Source organism: Schistocerca nitens, chromosome 2, assembly GCF_023898315.1.
Source record: "Schistocerca nitens isolate TAMUIC-IGC-003100 chromosome 2, iqSchNite1.1, whole genome shotgun sequence".
NCBI lineage: Eukaryota > Metazoa > Arthropoda > Insecta > Orthoptera > Acrididae > Schistocerca > Schistocerca nitens.
In genome coordinates, this window is record NC_064615.1 from 450,904,302 (window position 1) to 450,926,155 (window position 21,854).

At 41.5% G+C, this 21,854-nt stretch overlaps 1 protein-coding gene across 2 annotated transcripts in view; it reads left to right on the plus strand.

Annotated features, from left to right (window-relative positions):
• The window catches only part of LOC126236320 (zinc transporter foi-like), a 286,454-nt gene that overhangs the window by 208,671 nt on the left and 55,929 nt on the right, over positions 1–21,854 (plus strand). For both annotated transcript variants that reach the window (XM_049945534.1, XM_049945535.1), the window contains exon 3: positions 1,352–1,456. In XM_049945534.1, the coding sequence (XP_049801491.1) occupies positions 1,352–1,456 (105 nt within the window). The remainder of the gene's footprint in view (positions 1–1,351; positions 1,457–21,854) is intronic.

Here is a 21,854-nt window from a genome sequence, read left to right on the forward strand (position 1 = left end):
GCTATTTACAGTTTCCACAGAAAGCAGATGGCAGTTGATGGCAGTTATAAGAGTCGAGGGACATGAAAGGGAAGCAGTGGTTGGGAAGGGAGTGAGACAGGGTTGTAGCCTATCCCCGATGTTATTCAGTCTGTATATTGAGCAAGCAGTGAAGGAAACAAAAGAAAAATTCGGAGTAGGTATTAAAATCCACGGAGAAGAAATAAAAACTTTGAGGTTCGCCGATGATACTGTAATTCTGTTAGAGACAGCAAAGGACTTGGAAGAGCAGTTGAACAGAATGGACAGTGTTTTGAAAGGAGGGTATAAAATGAACATCAACAAAAGCAAAATGAGGATAATGGAATGTAGTCGAATTAAGTCGGGTGATGCTGAGGGAATTAGAGAAGGAAATGAGACACTTAAAGTAATAAATGAGTTTTTCTATTTGGGGAGCAAAATAACCGATGATGGTCGAAGTAGAGAGGATATAAAATGTGGACTGGCAATGGCAAGGAAAGCGTTTCTGAAGAAAACAAAAATTGTTAACATCGAGTATAGATTTAAATGTCAGGAAGTCGTTTCTGAAAGTATTTGTATAGAGTGTGACCATGTATGGAAGTAAAATATGGACGATAAATAGTTTGGACAAGAAGATGATATAAGCTTTCGAAATGTTGCGCTACAGAAGAATGCTGAAGATTAGATGGGTAGATCACATAACTAATGAGGAGGTAGTGAATAGAATTGGGGAGAAGAGGGGTTTGTGGCACAACTTGACTAGAAGAAGGAATCGGTTGTTAGGACATGACCTGAGGCATCAATGGATCACCAATTTAGTATTGGAGGGCAGCGTGGAGGGTAAAAATCGTAGAGGGAGACCAAGAGATGAATACACTAAGCAGATTCAGAAGGATGTAGGCTGCAGTAGGTACTGGGAGATGAAGCTTGCACAGGATAGAGTAGTGTGGAGAGCTGCATCAAACCAGTCTCAGGACTGAAGACCACAACAACAATAACCTGAGCATGCCACTATTTTGCAGATAGAACAGTACAAGGCTCCCTTGAAAACCATAGAGGAACTGTATTTATCCATTCCGAAGTGACTGGAAGCTGTTTTCAATGCCATCGGGTTTCGTACTCCGTATTAGGTGTGGTAATGGTTTCGTGGTGTTTCCATATTTTGTACACTCCCCTGTATGTAATTTGTAAAACAACTAAACTTTTCAGATAAATTGCTGATGTTGTTTCGAAGAATTTGAATTAAATGTCGGAGACCGTGTAACTGTTCAAATGACTGTAGTTCTGGTGGCTACTGGCCACGCAGGTCTTGTACATTTTTGTAACGGCACTGTTTGACACTGTCTTCCAGACTCGCCACTTGAGCTGGATTTGGGTATACCGCCGTCTGGAGACGATGGAGACGTCGGAGACGGTGGAGTCGATGGTGAGACATCGGACGTCTCGCTTCAGCAAGGTTAGTGTTTCCACTTTTCGTCTCTAACCGTTACTAAATGTAAGGAAGAATCTATTATGTCAACTAATAATTAGAGACCAGTTTGGAAGTAACAAACATTTGACAGCGAAAGACATGACATGCTTCTCTTGCACGCATTGGGTGTAAATACGAGGATGAGTCCAATGAAAACCTTAAATTTGTAATAACAAATCGAAATTTCGCGCCGTTATCCTGTAAGTTGCTAAGCTTGCTACAAACAGCTTTAGGTGGCAGCATAGTGCAGATGCACACATACCGTCGCAGTATCAGTATAAAGATGGTCGCCCCACTTGCGACTTGCACCAGGGATGAACAGCGTTCTGTTATTCGGTTTTTGCTTAGTGCAGGTGTGAAGCCTATTGAAATTCATCGACGAATGAAGGTTCAGTACGGTGATGCATGTTTGTCACTTCAGCAAGTCTACGAATAGAGTAGGAAGTTCGCAAATGGTGTGACTTCAGTGGAAGATGCTCCCCGTCCAGGTCAGGCACAACGAGTTGTGACTCCACAGAACATTGCAGCAGTTGAAGCCATAGTGAAGGAAAACCGCCGAGTGACACTGAATGACATTGCAGCATGTTTACTGATAAGTCATGGGTCAGCACATCACATTGTGCATGATGTGCTCCAGTTTCACAAAGTGTCTGCAAGATGGGTGCCACGGCAGCTGACTCCTGAAATGAGAGAACGACGTGTTGATGCTTGCGAAGAACTTTTCGGCGCTTTGAGCGAAGCCATCACGGCTTCCTTGCAAGAATCGTTACTGGGGACGAAACCTGAGTTGACTTCCACCAACCGGAAACGAAGCGAGCGAACAAGGAATGGCGCCATTCCTCATCACCAAAAACAAAGATGTTTCGAACAGAACCAACAGCAGGGAAGGTTATGCTGACTCTCTTTTGGGACGAAAAAGGCGTCATTTTGGAGCATTACATGCCTAGAGGGACCACTGTCACCAGTGCTTCATACACAGATCTCCTAAAAAATCATCTGCGGCCTGCAATCAAATCAAAGCGACGTGGATTGCTGTCAGCAGGTGTCCTTTTGCAACATGACAGTGAAAGGCCTCACACTGCTCGTAACTGTTAGTTGCAACAATCACAGACCTGCATTTTGAGTGTCTTCCTCGTCCACCATACTCACCGGATCTTGCCCCAAGTGATTTCCATATGTTTGGACCACTCAAAGACGCAATGGGAGGAAAGAAGTTCCGCTATGATGAAGAGGTACGCCACGCGGTGCATGAGCGGTTGCACGGAGTACCAAAAGAATTTTTTTCTAAAGGAATTTATGCACTTTGTAATCGCTGGAGGACTTGCATTGAACGTGGGGGAGATTATGTTGAAAAGTGATACAGCTTTGTACCACTTCTGCACAATAAATAATAAATTAAAAATATTTAAGGTTTTCATTTGACTCACCCTCGTACACATGTAGATAACCAGTTAGCATAACATCTCTCTAATGGATGTGTTCGTCGCGTGACTGAATGCCGACTTTGTCATCTGTACTTTCCTCTATAGCTTCCCTCGATGGCCGTGTGCCTACATGGCTTCCGATCCAAGTAGGGACAACTGCAGAGTCACGTATCAGCAGCATAACGTCCACAAGCGCCCCCCCCCCCCCCCCCTCCCGCCACTTCCAGAACCCAATCAGTAAGGAAGATTCTGCAATATCGCGACCATAAGTAGATCATTAGACGTGGAGAAAATTCGCAATTAATAAGAATGGGCAAGAAAATCGAACATGGCCAATTTACAGAAATTATATCGGCATTTTCCTCAAACGATAAACCTAGGCGGCCGGAAGGGGTTGGCTCCCGTTCATTGCGAACGCAAATGGAGCAGCAAGTAGTCCCGCGTAACTAGGAAATAGTGCAGGTTACTTCTGTTTGCCAAACGGTTAAAAGATTGTATGCAAAGAAGTACAGGCCAATGTCGCTGACGTCAGCCTGTTGTAGATTCCTGAAACGCGTTCTAACCTGAAATATTATGCTTTTCTCCTGGAGGCAGTAAGCTTCTCTCAAAGAATGAGCGAGGATTCGGAAAATTCCACTCATGTGAAACGCAGTTTACTTTATTCATGCACGACACCTCGCAACAACTTATGCAGATGAAGGAGCGAATCCAGTCTTCCTAGATTTCCGAAAGGCGCTGGACACTGTGCGCTTTCTCGACTACTGACCAAGATACTGCCGTATGCAGTAGCTTCACAGATACGTGGTTGGTGCGATGAACATTCACGGCAACGAAAGTAACATCAAGTGTGCCCCGAGCAAGCGCAAGAGCGTCTCTAATATTCTTGGTATACGCAAAAGATTTATCAGATAGTGTCAGCAGAACTATTAAATTGCTACCTGACGATGCTCTTATATTCAGGAAAGCATCGTCGTTGAATGATTGCAAGGAACTGCAGGAAGACTTGGAGATAATTTGCAAAACAATACTGTTCCAATGTTCGTTCTTCATTAGCATGACCATTTCACAACCATAATCAGTAAAATTGGATGTCATTAGGAATTCAATTCACGACAATCTACTTATCTGTAGGCACATTTACACCTTGTTTTGTTCTGCGCAGTACATGGAAATAACTCCCGTACTGATTTCGTACTTTATTACGGAATAAATGTTACTGTGAATCGAACTTTACATCGTTTATATCAGAAGATATCAGTAGAGAAAAACCACAGGTGTCAAATGACAGTTGAACACACAACCATGTCTGAAGATGAATGACTAAACGGCCATCAGTAAATATTCATACAATTACTCACTTGTTCGCTGGTATCTCAAGCCCATCGATATAAAAGTGGTATCCATACTTTTCGGAGAAACTGTTGTAAATTTATTAAGATCAATAACATTGTTTTTTTTTAGTTTTAGAGCAGTAACACATATGTTTACCACTGTCGCTTAAAGGGTTAAATATGGATAAATGTAAGATTATATAACAAAGAGAGAGCACCCAGTAGTTACGATTACAGGATTAGTGGCGAACATCTTGAGTTCGTTACAGTGTACACGGATTTAGGGAAACATAATAAAAAGTGATATGCAATGGGACGATCACATAAAATCAGTATTGAGGAACGCGATTGGAAAATTAGATCCGTTGGAAGGGTCTTGACAAAATGCAGTCCATCAGCAAAGGAGATCGCACACTGGACGCTAGTGCAACTAATACAAGAATACTGTTCCGCTGTTGTGAATTCAGAGACCCGCTCCTAGGATCTTAACAGGTCGTCGCAGCGCATACGAAAGTAGAACAGAAATGTTTGGGGAACTCGAATAGGGGTCCTTGGAAAAATGACTACATAATTCTCGCAACACCCTGTTGGAAAAATTTAGAGCAGATTTACTTGCTGCCACCATCGGATATCTCGAAAGGCGATCATGAGGATAAGAGAGCGTAGTACACGTTCAGAGGCACATTGTCACAAGTTAGGCGAGGGAAAAATGACTGAATTGTGAAGGAAACAGATAATACTGATACGATGTACCCTCCAGCATGCACTTTACAGTGCCTTATGGATCACGGATGTACATGTAAAGAGGAAGACGTAGAGTTCAGTGCGCTCATCACTGCTTCAATTTGTTTGGGCTCCACAGCGAAAGTTCAAGCCGCCAGCTCAGGTAAGACTATCGGGACGACACAGCACAGAATCTCTATAAAAATTGTGGTTATGCTGCCTTTTAAACTTTTCACCTATCAGCGTTGCAACTACTTTATATGCAGTGGTTTGTTAGACAATGAGGTGAGCTTTTTGCCCGACAAATTGGGCACGGGTGTCGTAAATTCCTAAACGTAACCCAACATTGCCGTTTTCTAAAAGAATTGCCTCTCCGTTGAGGATTTACTTCGCTGTTGGTAATGTTTATTTAGAAGCCAAATGGGAAAGAAAAGACCAATGTGGAACTGGTAGGATTTAACGTGAAATTTGCCTACCACTCTATGGGTACCCTCATTGAAGACCCAAAACTCTTTTTAGTGAGATGTCTCGTGTAGAAATTCTTGCTTTATCCCGTGATAGTTGCAGAAAAGAAATAATTAACCGACATTTAGTCTGCTGTTTCAATCTTTTTCGTATCAATTACTATTCGTTTATATTAACTTATCAGTTTTAGTGGTGGATTATCTCCGTATTGTTGGTTGGATTATTTGGAGAAATACAGCAACCAACCACATTTTGTATAGCTTTATTTATGCCAAAATATGTTTCGGCGTTTCGTCGTTCTTCAATTTGCTTAGTACATCTGTATCTTCATCAACACATTTGTGTAGTGCATGTGTCACTCTGGAGCTGCCCTGTGCGAAATGACAAGTTCGTCGAGTAGTCTATTTACGTTTAATTAAACGTTGGATGCCCTTACTTTTGTTTTGTAACGTATGACTCATTTTTCTGTCTTTATATACATAGCACAAACACTTTAAGGTTCGCTGATGCACTGATGCTATGTAATCAATGATATTCGCTTAAAAAGTTTACTTTTCTATACACATAGGATAAACCGGATTACCCCGCCACTAAAATTTTCTTGCTATTATGAGAAATTTTATTAATCACAATGAAAAAAATTTTGGAGAGTTTTTACATTTTTTGTATCAATTTGATTTCGAAGGAAAAGAAAAAAGATAAGACATAAGATCTTACAATGGGTGTAATACTTAAAGCCAAACTTCCTTTACATTTATGAGAACTCCAGTTTATTCGCTGTGTATATTTTTATTAATTGTGTGGTAACTTCACTCTGAAATTCCTGCCACTTTCATCTATGTTGAAATAGTAGGAGTTCTGGCAGATGATCTTTCTTATTCAAGACTGTCAGTTTGTGTTATTTTGTTTGTTCAATATCTGCAGCGTCAGTTTATTTTTTGTACAAAAACTAATATTTATATTAAACTGCTTAAATGTGTTAGCTGTATTAAATGAGAGATGGCCAAAAAATTTCCAGACTGTGCTATATCATGATGTTACAGTCAGCGCTGTTTGGCGATGTAAGTGTTATCATTCTTTTTTGCAATTTTTTGATAAAGAGAATTTGTTTTGTATCAGATGTACACAAGCTTTTGACATAAACAGAAAATTAAAAGAACACACAACTCCACTGGCACTGAGGCAAAAATGCCATGGCTACTATTGGTGTATTGTATTAACAAAACAAATCAGAAAACACGACACCATAGAACTTTTAACAACATTTCAGTCACATAAACACACAACCTCACCACAAACTTAACTAAAAGACAAACAGCAAATACACTGAAATCCTGAAAACTTTCTTGTGACTTAAAGTATACCACTCAGTGTAAGCTCTTACTTCATCTTATCGTCTTCTCGTCCTTTAAAACCAACTCATCTTAAAAATTAATTGTAAGAACATTCAGTACTTCGTTTCATTAGGATTTATGTAGTTTCTCACAGTGACTTCACAGCAACTTTGTTTATCCAGTGCACCTTACCTATAGAAAAGCAGTACGTTAAGCGAACACCTTTGTTCACATACCGTGTTTATTCTCGATGTTTTCATTCTTTTGACTGTTAATGATAAATCTGTGTAATGAAAACTAAAAATCTTAGAAGACTTTCAGCACTGACCATCAGTGAAGCAGGTTCTCGTAATATGCCTTGTAGTTTGGGTTTTACTTGCCTCAGTTGCTGAAAATGACGAAAAACTCTCAGTGAATTCTGAAATATGTATAGGAAAGAAAATTCAAATGCAGACAGTCGAAGGAATTATATCGGTAAAATGTCTTTCACTGTCTCAGTGTGCCACTTGAAACTAATACAGATTCGTAAAAAAGAGAATGGTAATTAAACAGGGAGTAGACTGTGTATAGCGAAGTGTCATACCAGCGCAATTAGAAGTGGCGTGGGTGAACATTACGGGCGCTGTGGGATGAACACTAGAGGGGAGAGAAAGCTTGATTTGTACCGTAGAAGTATCGGCGACGAAGAGCGCTGTGGGCGGGATTAGCCAGGATGAGCCACTTAGGCGCGTCCGCGCGGCGGAGGAGCAGACCACGGCCGTGTCGCAGGTTGTCTGGTTGTGGGGGCCGCCACGCCGAGTATGAGATCCATTTTCGTACCAAGAACTCAGCACAAAAAGTATCGAATTCTTTCTCACAATTCCTTGTCACGGTATAAAGAAATTTCTGGACTGACTGTCCTATAGATAGTACTAGATATTAAGCAAACAGTGAATATCGATAATAGTAAATACTCTTTTTTCGTTATTTGTAAGCACAGGACTTGGAGAGATGTGTCTAATAATACGTTCACACTGTGCCTCCCTCTGCTGAATGTAGATGTACAACCACATGAGGGCATGTGTCTGTTGTTGTTGTTGCCGGCCGCGGTGGTCTCGCGGTTCTAGGCACGCAGTCCGGAACCGTGCGACTGCTACGGTCGCAGGTTCGAATCCTGCCTGGGGCATGGATGTGTGTGATGTCCTTAGGTTAGTTAGGTTTAAGTAGTTCTAAGTTCTAGGGGACTGATGACCACAGCAGTTGAGTCCCATAGTGCTCAGAGCCATTTTGTTGTTGTTGTTGTTGTTGTTGTTAGGTCTTCAGTCCTGAGACTGGTTTGATGCAGCTCTCCATGCTACTCTATCCTGTGCAAGCTTAATCATCTCCCAGTACCTACTGCAGCCTACATCCTTCTGAATCTGCTTAGTGTATTCATCTCTTGGTCTCCCTCTACGATTTTTACCCTCCACGCTGCCCTCCAATACTACATTGGTGATCCCTCGATGTCTCAGAACATGTCCTAACAACCGATCCCTTCTTCTAGTCAAGTTGTGCCACAAGCTCCTCTTCTCCCGAATTCTATCCAATACCTCCTCATTAGTTATGTGATCTACCCATCTAATCTTCAGCATTCTTCTGTAGCACCACATTTCGAAAGCTTCTATTCTCTTCTTTTCTAAACTATTTATCGTCCATGTTTCACTTCCATACATGGCTACACTCCACGCTAATACTTTCAGAAACGACTTCCTGACATTTAAATCTATACTCGATGTTAACAAATTTCTCTTCTTCAGAAACGCTTTCCTTGCCATTGCCAGTCTACATTTTATATCCTCTCTACTTCGACCATCATCGGTTATTTTGCTCCCCAAATAGCAAAACTCCTTTACTACTTTAAGTGTCTCATTTCCTAATCTAATTCCTTCAGCATCAACCGACTTAATTCGACTACATTCCATTATCCTTGCTTTACTTTTGTTGATGTTCATCTTATACCCTCCTTTCAAGACACTGTCCATTCCGTTCAACTGCTCTTCCAAGTCCCTTGCAGTCTCTGACAGAATTACAATGTCATCGGCGAACCTCAAAGTTTTCATTTCTTCTCCATGGATTTTAATACCTACTCCGAACTTTTCTTTTGTTTCCTTTATTGCTTGCTCAATATACAGATTGAATAACATCGGGGATAGGCTACAACCCTGTCTCACTCCCTTCCCAACCACTGCTTCCCTTTCATACCCCTCGACTCTTATAACTGCCATCTGGTTTCTGTACAAATTGTAAATAGCCTTTCGCTCCCTGTATTTTACCCCTGCCACCTTTAGAATTTGAATGAGAGTATTCAAATCAACATTGTCAAAAGCTTTCTCTAAGTCTACAAATGCTAGAAACTTAGGTTTGCCTTTCCTTAATCTATCTTCTAAGATAAGTCGTAGGGTCAGTATTGCCTCACGTGTTCCAACATTTCTACGGAATCCAAACTGATCTTCCCCAAGGTCGGCGTCTACCAGTTTTTCCATTCGTCTGTAAAGAATTCGCGTAAGTTTTTTGCACCCGTCACTTATTAAACTGATAGTTCGGTAATTTTCACGTGTGTCAACACCTGCTTTCTTTGGGATTGGAATTATTATATTCTTCTTGAAGTCTGTGGGTATTTCGCCTGTCTCATACATCTTGCTCACCAGACGGTAGAGTTTTGTCAGGACTGGCTCTCCCAAGGCTGTCAGTAGTTCTAATGGAATGTTGTCTACTCCGGGGGCCTTGTTTCGACTCAGGTCTTTCAGTGCTCTGTCAAAGTCTTCACGCAGTATCATATCTCCCATTTCATCTTCATCTACATCCTCTTCCATTTCCATAATATTGTCCTCAAGTTACATCGCCCTTGTATAGACCCTTTATATACTCCTTCCACCTTTCTGCTTTCTCTTCTTTCCTTATAACTGGGTTTCCATCTGAGCTCTTGATATTCATACAAGTGGTTCTCTTTTCTCCAAAGGTCTCTTTAATTTTCCTGTAGGCAGTATCTATCTTACCCCTAGTGAGATCCTTACATTTGTCCTCTAGCCATCCTTGGTTAGCCATTTTGCACTTCCTGTCGATCTTGTTTTTGAGACGTTTGTATTCCTTTTTGCCTGCTTCATTTACTGCACTTTTATATTTTCTCCTTTCATCATTTAAATTCCATATTTCTTCTGTTACCCAAGGGTCTCTACTAGCCCTCGTCTTTTTACCTATTTGATCCTCTGCTGCCTTCACTATTTCATCCCTCAGAGCTACCCATTCTTCTTCTACTGTATTTCTTTCCCCCATTCCTGTCAATTGTTCCCTTATGGTCTCCCTGAAACTCTGTAGAACCTCTGGTTCTTTCAGTTTACCCAGGTCCCATCTCCTTAAATTCCCACCTTTTTGCAGTTTCTTCGGTTTCAATCTGCAGATCATAACCAATAGATTGTGGTCAGAATCACATCTGCACCTGGAAATGTCTTACAATTTAAAACCTGGTTCCTAAATCTCTGTCTTACCATTATATAATCTATCTGATACCTTTTAGTATCTTCAGGGTTCTTCCAAGTATACAACCTTCTTTCTTGATTCTTGAACCAAGTGTTAGCTATGATTAAGTTACGCTCTGCACAAAATTCTACCACGCGGCTTCCTCTTTCATTTCTTAGCCCCAATCCATATTCACCTACTATGTTTCCTTCTCTCCCTTTTCCTACTCTCGAATTCTAGTCACCCATGACTATTAAATTTTCGTCTCCCTTCACTACCTGAATAATTTCTTTTATATCGTCATACATTTCATCATCTTACCATATGTAGTAATGCAAGTGAATAAAACACCGATACTTTAGATATTCTCTCGAACATAGTGTTCAGACGATCTGGAAATGTCTCCGTTGGGTGCTGATGGGTCTTCAAGGATGCCTCATTTCATACGTTCTGCAGCCGTTGAAGGGTGCGTGGTAGAAAATTCACACAAAAAACACGACGATCGACGCAGTCTCACAGATGTGTAACTCTATCGAAACTGGAGAACTTGGAGGCCGCATGTTGACACACTTCTATTTATGTGACAAAAAGCTGCAAGTTTTCATTCTCTCCAGAGAAAACAATTATTATGTAAAGCTGAACGTAATTCAAACCACTCGTAGTCAGATTGGTAGAAAGTTTCAGTGGTCCCAGAGATTGCATAAAATATTCTGCATACCTCAACGATATCCTCGTCTACATACAGACACTAGTGTTCCATGACATTCCACTCGGACATCAGTTTTACGTGGAGTTCCACAGCTAACACGATATAGTTTCTCAGTGTGTATCGTTAGCTCGCCCGTTATTCAAACCCACACGATCACTGTAATATGTAAGGAAACTTTTGAGTGCCAAAGTAATTTGTAATGGAGGGTTGTTGAACATAATACAATATATCAGTGATTTATACTGTACTTAATCCTTCAGTCTCAGAATATTAACACAAATTGTTACTGAGAAACTGCACTTTACAAATAAATGTCACTTTACTGGATTGTTGCTATGACGTTGCTGTTTAGTAGCAGATAAATAATTTCCTTTTACTGTCATGTTACATTAATTACTAGGTAGTGGCACATCTCTTCTTCTAGTATCTCAATATACGGGATGTGTGAGAAAGTAATGAGACTGACAGCAAGCGATCTGGCAACGCTGTGTTGTTCTACTTGTGTAGACTGGGGTGTTCAACCCTTCCCGATGCTCAGCTCCGTACAGCCATCACGAGATTTTTGAGAGCTCCGTTAGCGAAGTTGTGTTTTACTTGTGCGTTACGGAAATGGAAAAGCGGAATTTACAGCAACATTATGCCATCAAGCTTCGTTTTAAACTTGGGGAATCCGAGCTTGTGATGTTGAAGCTGGCCTCTGGAGAACATTCCTTATCAAGAGCACAAGTTTTTCGCTGTCACAAAGCGTTTTTTGAAGGCCATGAACATGCCGAAGATGAACCTCGCTCAGGGAGACCTAAAACCGACGAAACGTCGAACGTATGCATACTCTTATGAGATTGTTTTCTTCCATACAAACAATCAACCAAGTGTTTTGTAAAGATGTCTCTGAAAGACTAAGGAAATGGGCGAATCGAGTGAGACCGGACATTACAGAAAAGTGGTTGCTGCACCACGACAATGCCCCATGCCACACGGCCACTTCCAACACTGAATTATTGGCCTCAGATGGCATTTCTGTTGTTCCACAGCACCCCTATTCACCTGATCTGAGTTTCTGTGACATTTTTCTTTTCCCGAAACTGAAAAATGTCTCAGAAGGACATCATTTTGAGAAAATTCAAAAGAATATGACATATTAAAGACCCTACCAGCTGAAACCTCTTAGCGCTGTTACCAAGACCCAGAACAAAGAATCCGCCGGCGTATAGCTGCCGAAGGGATCTACTACGAAGGGGACAATACTGTCGTTTGAAAAAATAAAAACTTTGGTACATAAAACAGTCACTCCATACTTTTCTCACACACCTCGAATAGCCACGTTATAGATATTCCTCCATTTGTATTTCATCAGTCATCACGGAATGCTCATAATTGCACACACAGCGCACACCACTGCCACAACAGACAACCACAGAATTCTACTCTCAAAGTTGTCACGGTAAAGAAAGACTCTGTCTAGCTAGTGCAGTTCTCTTACAACTACAATAAACGTTTTGCATATTTTTAATTGATTACACAAATCATATTACCCGAAAATACTTAAGTGTTCTGTCCGAAACTCCAGTGTTTATGCAATCAGTTATGGTTACAGAATAGTGGCGCATACTTCGAAATATTCCAGATCGTATTACAAACTGACATTAATAAACTCACAGATAAAAATTATGCTGTACTTCTATGTTTCGCAAGCGAATGATTTTAAGTGTATGTTACTACCTTGAAATAACTGTGTCGTTACAATGGTACCGTGACCCTCAAAGATGTAAGTCATGGCAGTAACGTGGTGTGTACTCTGTCAGCGCAGTAAGATGGGTCGATGTGGAGACGTAGCAGAATGGCAGAAACGAGGTCCGTATTTGAACCTGTCTATGAACACACTGTGAATGAAATGGCGCGCTTTGTTGGTGTTGTATCAACGCAGACTTTGCAACATGTCTACAAGAAATGGTGTACCTCCCGCAACTATGTAGCACTGCGTAAGAAAGGTGTTCGTAAAAACATCCTAACCGACAGAGTCCAGAGATGAATTTCACGCCTTGTCAATGACAATCGGTGTCAAACTCGACAGGAATTGCTGCTGTCAGTGAAAGCAGATCCTTCTCAACCAGTTTCCGAGCGTACATTGCTAAGGGAATTATGTGCAATGGACATTTAAAGTGAAGTACATCTCAAGAGCCCATTGTTCACAGCAACACATAAAGCTGCAGGTATACAATAGACCATATAGCACAGGAATTTGATTGTAGCTGACTGGAGACGTGTAGTGTGGTCCAACGAGTCTCTATGTTATCTCTTCCAGAGAACTGCATGGTATCGAGAGTGTAGTTCAGGGTGGAAGTGGTTCAAGAGCCAGGTTGTTTGTTTCAGCATTACCGGTGACCAACTGATGGCCTCTTCTCTACATCTCCACAACGCGTACGCTGTGGACAACATCGTCTCCCTAGATTACGAAAGCCATATTCACAGAAGTGCAAGCATACGTTGTTCTTCGAACACTCTGGCGCTCTACCGCATGTCAACTGGCCTGCTGAATCACTTGATCGTAATATGTCTGTAATTGTTTGCAACTGCGGGTGAAATGTAGCAACCAACAATTTCGCAATCAGGCAGCTCTGTGGGCTCTAACCATTGAGCTGGCTTCATGGCTTCAGGTGGGAATGGTGTGGTAGTGTGGATTGCGGTGCTGTGTCCTGAGGGAAGGGGGAAAGTGACAATTTTTTTTCGATGTGCTTATTTTCATCAAAGAGACATGAGAACACATTACAGATTCCACTCTCAAATACTGTCTTGCCGCGTTCAGTGTAACCGTCCCCCATGCACCCCCACCCCACCCCCCTCTCTCACTTTAGTAGCATTAAGGCACAGCCCCTGTTCTTATTATTGTATTAGCTTTCCCTTATTCTTAACAGCCTACGCAACGAAATTTACTTTGATGTTCGTAGTTACGCAGTTATTAACATTTGTTCATGCGCGAGCAGAACGGGCATACTTCTTGAACTCTATCCCCCTGTGCTACTCTAGTAGCAGACTTCGATCAATACATAACACTGTTAGTCCCTGGAAAGCCTATATCTTTTGATAACAATATTCCTGGTGTGGTGGTTAAAAACATCCACATTTTTCACAGGGGTCTCTAGTCCCTGTGTAGCAAATACGTACCTTTTTACCATTCCTGTAAAACCCTTGAGACTTTTCGACTGTGTGACAGTCACATTTTTAACGTATTATGTCAAAAAACAAATACTGAAGAAAGTTTTAAGTGAGTGGGTTAGGCAAATATGTAGGGACATTTAAAATATGTGAAAGGAATTATTTTTAACTAAACACACAACTAGATAAAAATATAATGATAGATGTTGTATTTTAATTCAGAAAACTACTCCATTTGTTACAAAGTTAAGAGGTCTAAACTCGGTGTGTGTTCTCTAGAAAGTTATAGAATCTAGTTCGGTCTTTTTATAGTTTTGTCACCAAGATGAATTCTCAATATTATGAAGATTTATTTATCTTTTCTATCATTACCCAAGATTCACTCCCATGCATAAATTACAGGACAGAGAAATAAAATTCCTCAGGAATATAAGAAGAAACACACGGCTAGATTATAAATGAAATTATCTGTTATGAAGGAACTGAAAATATTTCATATAAATGAAACGGTTGAAATAAAAAGGCAAAAATGGATATCTAATCAGTTGCGAATGGATGAATCAAGGTTACCACTATATTTTTGACAACATACTCCGCAAGGCAAAAGATGTAGTCAAAAGATGAGACTAAATGTAGCTGCAACAGACCGAGCAAGGCCTAATAAATTAAAACAGAAGAAGTAAAGTATTACGAAATTGCGAATAAATTAATGTACAGTAATTCTCTAACATCGTACACTTGCTTAAAGTTGAATTTTAAGTTGATAGTATTAGTGAGTAGCTTACCACGTTTTGGAATACGATCTGTCGCGCTATTTTGAGCCAGGGCTCTTTCCCTAAACAGAAAATAATTTGGGACTGAACTGGCTATGGTTAGACCCGAAGTTTGCTTATTGCGTTTTAAGGGGCGAAAGAAAAAACTCATTTACAGCGACTGGGAGCAAAATGAACCACGTTTCCTCGCAAACGCTGCAGCAACGTTTGGCACTCGTCTTCCTGATCTGACATTTCTCTTCATTCAGTTTGCAGATATTTGTTAACCTTGTAAAGTGTCTGTTGGTGTGATGCATTTAGGCTGAAAAGGGGCCCGCGCATACTCGTCACCACCGTTTACGTTCAGATTTATGGTATATTCTTGGAATAGCCAGAAATGAAACCGGCAGAAGTGGGGGCTCCAGATGGCCAAGCATTTTGGAAAAAGTGGCATTTTTGGCGCTGGTGAGGCGAGACATGGGCCGTTTACGTGGGTGTAGTGGGAATGAGTAGTAAACGGCCATCAGAGGGGCGTGTGCAGATACTTTTTTGTTTTAAATTTTTGCGTTATTTACACTGCAAATAAACCGAAACAATGATAAATATGTTGCATATATTGTTTTCATACAATGCATGAAAAGGAATGGCAGGTGATTATTTGGGATTGCAAATAAATTTCCAGGAAGAGATTGTAAGGCGTACACGAGAACCTCGTATATAAAATTTGCTGCTTCTTCTATTATGCAGTACACGCACTGGGTTATACTGTTCGTAAAAACAGAAAACTAATAATTTGCTCGGCACCTTTCATAAGGTACAAGCGCCGCATTTTTACAATTGCATGATTGTTTAAAACTTTCTATAAAAGTAAAAACTCGGCTAAGGTACATAAAAGATTCTCTCTGATGCACAGTTTGGCTGCAAACTATGTGTACAGCATCGTTTCACCAAATATTGACTAGGATAGCTGGTGATGTACTGCGGTATGAATTCTGATGCAATCTTTTCGGGATGTGATTTCTTTTTCTTTCTCGATGAAATAAGAGCAGGTTTGATGCTTTTTGGACAAATTCTTTACCTGACGACATCTCCACGAATCAATTAAAAGAAGAAAATTGCTTTCCTGCACTTACGGGCTTCGTCACAGTAAAAAAGTTTTTGTATAAGGCTGTTGTAACTTTCCAAAATTTTGATGAAGTATCGATGACATTCATATTTTTTGCGCGTGCTCATCCACCATTTTTTGAATATTTGGTCCAAATAAGCCAGTACTCTCTTGCAGGCTTATGTAGATTGTTGGCAAAAAAATTTTCCAGAAAGGGTTATAGCGTAGGGCATTGTATACGAGTGGGTTAGTTTGTTCATTTCCTGACGTTTCACGAGAACTACTTTTGCCCTTCGATGGTCCAGAGTCCGGGTATAAGTTGATTGGTAGAAAAATTAATGAATGACTGTGCTGGTAAACCCCTTACGGTATTTGATTTTCAAACAGCTGAGAAGAACTGAACGTACTCAGACATTTCTCTCTTTACTTATTCTGATCAACACTAAACAGACACACAATATTTTTAGCGCAACGCAATCTGACTTTCAATTATCCCTACAAAAGAATGGCCCTGACTAATAATAACCTATACCTTTCATGAATCACTTACCTCACAAAAATCTCCGTTACTCGAACTACTGCAATACAGCGAGCGCCAAAACTGTCAGCTAAATAAAAGATTCTAACTACTGAAGGCACTAACTGCTGGTAGGCATTCTTAGCAGATGAAAGATTTGGTAGAGAACAAACAATGTATTTATCTTAATAGTGTTCAAAAGTCATAATATATATATATCAATTCATGACATCCAGTCTTACAAATTTAGTGTCTCTGATGGACACACGTCCAGATCATCCGCTCTCAAAACTTCACCATCTCTCTCCCCACATCCACCACTGCTGGCGGCTCACCTCCAACTGCACAACGCTACGCGCTGTTCACATCCAACTGCCCAACACTACAATAGCGAATATTCCAACAATGCCACCCAGCCACAGACTGCACACAGCACAGACAGTGATTTTCTTTCAGAGCACTACGTGACGTTACCAACATAAAAACCTAAACAGCCTACTTACACCTAAACAGCCTACTTATACTGGCAACCTGGAAAGAAAAGAACGAATTAAATATTTTTATAATACGTGACGTTAAAAAGAGTATTTTGATTGTAGTCGACGAATTATAATTCTCGACTCACATCTACATCTACATACTCCGCAAGCCACCTTATTGTGTGTGGCAGTGCACCATTATTATTTTCCTGTTACCTGTTCGATCTGACACTTCAATTACAATCTCTTCTTGGAAACCTATTTGCGTAGTCCTCGTGGACTCGTGTAAACCTTCCTTGGAAATTTATTTGCAATCCCAAATTTTCCTTTCCTTTCCATGCCTTTTATGAAAATATGGCCATGTGGAACTCCCACATCTGACACTTTAATTTCTGGCCAAGGCATATAACATAAATATGACGAAATCTATGATGACAAGCAGACGCGATCTCCTTATTAGGATCACTGCTCGCTGGATGGTGAGAACCCCAGAGAGCGCTGGAGATGGCCCCGAGGGGTCAGAGACCGGGAGTTGCGACACGCGGCCGCTTTCCCACGGCCATTGGCCGCACCGGGAGCCACCTCGTCTCCAAGTTGCGTTCCCTCGAATTTGGCCATGGCTGCGTACGTGTGCCACAAATATGACGCCATAAGCTCGAACAGTCCACGGGTGTACTGCCGGTCCATGGTGTACGACGGGTACAATATTTCGGCGATCAGACATGTCGCCATCGTCAGGTGCGCTGACGAACTTATCGCCTAAATATTGTGCCCGTTGGACACTATGGACCGGCAATACACCCGTGGACTTTTCGAGCAAGAAATACGCCGGGAGAAACTGCAGAATCACATGACGCCATAAGTTTTTACTTCCCAAAAGTTGGACAAGTTTGGTACACTGTTGTCGTCGTCGTCTTCAGTTTGAAGACTGCTTTCGAACCACCTTACGGTAGTCACTACTTTGCTTCCCTTTACAACCAATACCAAAGTGATGATTCCCAGACGCCTCAGAATCTGTGCTTTCAATCGATCGCTTCTTTCAAATGCGCCGTTATTTTCTTTTCTTTCAGTTTGATTCACATCCTGTTTACCAGTTATCCAATCTACACATCTAATATTCATCATTCTTTCGTAGCACCACATTTCAAACGCTTCTGCTTTATTCCCTTCTCGTCTTGTCTGATTATCATCTAGTGTCACTTCCGTTCAAGGCTTGCCCTCAGCATCGCCCGATTCAATTGGACAACAGTCCGTTATCCTTCTTTCTTTTTTCTTGATTTTCACTTTATATATCTTCAAAAAGTTATACATTTCACTCAACAGCTCTTCCACGTTCTACCCCATCTCTAAAGAAATTAAAATGTCGTCTGCAGATTTTTTCAAATGGCTCTGAGCACTATGGGACTTAACTTCTGAGGTCATCAGTCCCCTAGAACTTAGAACTGCTTAAACCTAACTAACCTTAGGACATCTCATCCATGCCCGAAGCAGGATTCGAACCTGCGACCGTAGCGGTCGCGCGGTTCTAGACTGTAGCGCCTAGAACCGCTCGGCCACGCCGGCCGGCTCGTCTGCAGACCTCTAACTTTTAATTTCTTGCTTTTTAACATTAATTCTGTTTTCAAATTTAGCCTCGGTTTCCTTCAGAGCTTGCTCAGTACACAGATTGAGTAACATGGACGACAGGCCACAACTCTGTCTCACTCCCCACTAAATTCCCGATTCCATATCATGCCCGTCGATTCATAACTGCAATCTGATTTCTGTACAACTTGTAGGCAACATTTAGTGCTCTCTATTTTGTCCTGCTACCTTCAGAATTTCAAAGAGCATGTTCGAGCGAACTTTGTCAAAAGCTTCCTATACACTACAGATGCTACAAACGTATATTTGTCTTTCTTCAGTTGTCTTTTAAGATAACTCTTAGGATCAATATTGCCTCGTTGTACTCCTATGGAATCCAAATTGATTTTCCCATATCTTCAACTACTGGTCTTTTCTGTGCATAGTTCTTCTCAGTATTTCGACATCACAGTTTATTAACCTAATGGTTCGGCAATATTCACACCTCCCAACGCCTGCTTTGTCTGGAATTATTACATCCTTCTTGAAGAATGAGGGTATATCGTCTCTCTCATAGAAGGACGAGCCAAAACATTATGATCACTGCTGACCGCGAAAATGAATGAAGGCTGGTGGCATCGTAGGCACACGACGCGGCAAGGAATGTATATAAGCCGAGCAGAGACGAATGGGGAATCGTTCTAGCGACGATACGAGAAACAAAGGAGGGAATCCGCTGACATAAGGGGCTCTGACAGACGGCAGAGTGTTGCGACCTGGTATGCTACCGTCGTGAGCATCTGTGTTGAAGTGGTTGAGGGATGATGAAACCACAAGCACGCGGTAGAGCATCTTGTAGCTCATCGTTCAGTGCACATTACTGAGCATGGGACTTGGCACATGGGATAAAATAAATAGTCTTCGAGGACCAGTAGCTTTCTCTTGTGATTCCCGGTTCTTCACAGAGAAATGGTATGTCACATCGATCTGAAATTGTAGGCAAGCACCTGTAAAAAAAATACATAACACTATTCTTGAGGGGATAATAAATTGTTATTGTTGTATTGTACTTTTGATGCAATCGCGCGACCGCTACGGTCGCAGGTTCGAATCCTGCCTCGGGCATGGATGTGTGTGATGTCCTTAGGTTAGTTAGGTTTAAGTAGTTCTAAGTCTAGGGGACTGACGACCTCAGATGTTAAGTCCCATAGTGCTCAGAGTCATTTTTTTGTACTTTGGAGACAACCACAGCAGCAGATTTTACGAGTAGCCACCCACAATATTTACAGTGCTATGAGGGAAACTCTATCGGAGGAGAACGAGGAGAAAACTGAAACAGTAATAATGATTAGTGACCAGAACATACACACACATTTATTAGCGGATAATCACCTTTGTACAAATCGGCTCAGGCAGCAGTTCCTGAAGTAAAACTACTATTCCAGGAACTAAGGCTGGGTAATAAACAGTTCTTGTTCCACTAGATTGTTCACTGAAGACGGGCTGTTGTGGACTCGCCAGAGGCAGACGATGCAGCGCGGGCGCGAAGTTCACAAGTAGAAGGCGGTCTCCTCGGTGGTCTGAGCTGAAACTACAGCTATGCAATGGCGTCGGCGCACATCACTTCTCTGGCGGCGCCACTGCTGCCACTTCTTGGTGCGACAATCGCTGGACTGTACGAGAGGGGGTCGAAAAGTTTGTAGCCTAACAAATAAAGAATGACAGAACTTTCATAACACCAACTTATTTCTCAATATAATACCTGTGTACGCTAATACACTTGCGATTTCGAGTCCAGCCAAGCGTTGACAGCATCAGTCACTCTATCATCGTCAGATCGTTGTCCTTTGAGGTTGGTTTTTAGGTTTTGGAAAACAAAAAAGGCTGATGGAGCCAAATCTGGAGATTATGGCGGAGGAAATAACAATTCGAACCCGCAGTCACGCAGTTTTTCCAGTGTTGCGAGGCCTTGGTGCACCGGTGCGTTGTCCTGATACAAAAGAACTCCGTGCGCCAATTTTCCGCGCCTTTCTTCTCTCAAACGGAGCAGGAGGGTGCAATAGTATGATGCATTGATACTTACGCCCTTTTCGAAAGTAATCCACCATAATTACCCCTTCTGCATCCAAGAAGACCGATGCCATCCAGGTTAATTTTTGCGCCTGGAAGTTTTTTGGGGTAGGGGATGAAGGATATTTCCATTGTTGTGACTGTTCTTTCGTCTCAGGATTAAAGTGATAAACCAACGTTTCGTCCATTGTCATATATCTTGCAAGAAAGCCGTCCTCATCCGCTTCAAATTGGCGGACGATTTCTTTACAATACTGCACATGCTCCCGTCTCCGATCTGCATTCAAGTCTTTCGGGACCCACCGAGGTGAAACTCTCCGCATTCTGAAAATATCCACAACAATGCCATGAGCACTGACATGGGAGATTCCAAATGTGATTTCAATGTGCTGAAACGTTGTTCAACGATCCTGCAAAATCGTATCGTGAATTGCAGTCACTGTTTCATCAGTGGCAACGGTGACAGGCCTTCCGCTCCTTGGCGCATCTTCCACACTCGCTCTTCCACGTTCTAGGACACCCAGTTTGTCACTGTTGCATAAGCCGGATCACTGTGTATTCCGCATGTCCTCCGCAATTTCCTTGGGCGTCATTCCCTTAAAATGAAGATATCCAATCACAGCACGGTTCTTGATTCTCTCGATATTCGCCATTTTGCTTACGCTATGGTATACAACGCATCCTAGCGGCAAAACTAACGAAGCTGGAACCGTGAAATTTGACTTGCGTACCCACAAAATGGTCGCCATAAAAGTAGGTGGTGTTATTTGTGCCAGACATTACAGTAACTATCTCGGTCTAGAAACTTTTCAACCGCCTCTCACACACCGTCTCTGTAGTGGGATGTTGACCTATCGACCCCTGCGATGCTGCCCGGTGATGCTTGGTGCTCTTACGACACCACAGTCATGATGACACTCGTATGTAAAACATCACATAGAAAATTGCTGACTGTCTTCCTTCGTAATAATAACAAATTACATTTTTAATTCCCTAATGTTACGTGCAGACACCTCATAAAAAGGTTAGTCTCAGGAAGATAGTTTGACCAAATACTCAAATTGTACGTTGCAAACTATCAGATATCAGACCTAATTACCCCTATTTCCACGCCATTCATAATACCGAGAGCTGTGTGACAGAAATGTTCAGTAGCGGCTAGTGTAGCTGGCTGGCGTATTGCGGGTTGCCAATTCAAACCTGATCACCAGCAAATATTTATTACTTAGTATTTATCATTTTAGAACGTTTCTTATGTTTGTAATGTTTACATATTGCGTAATA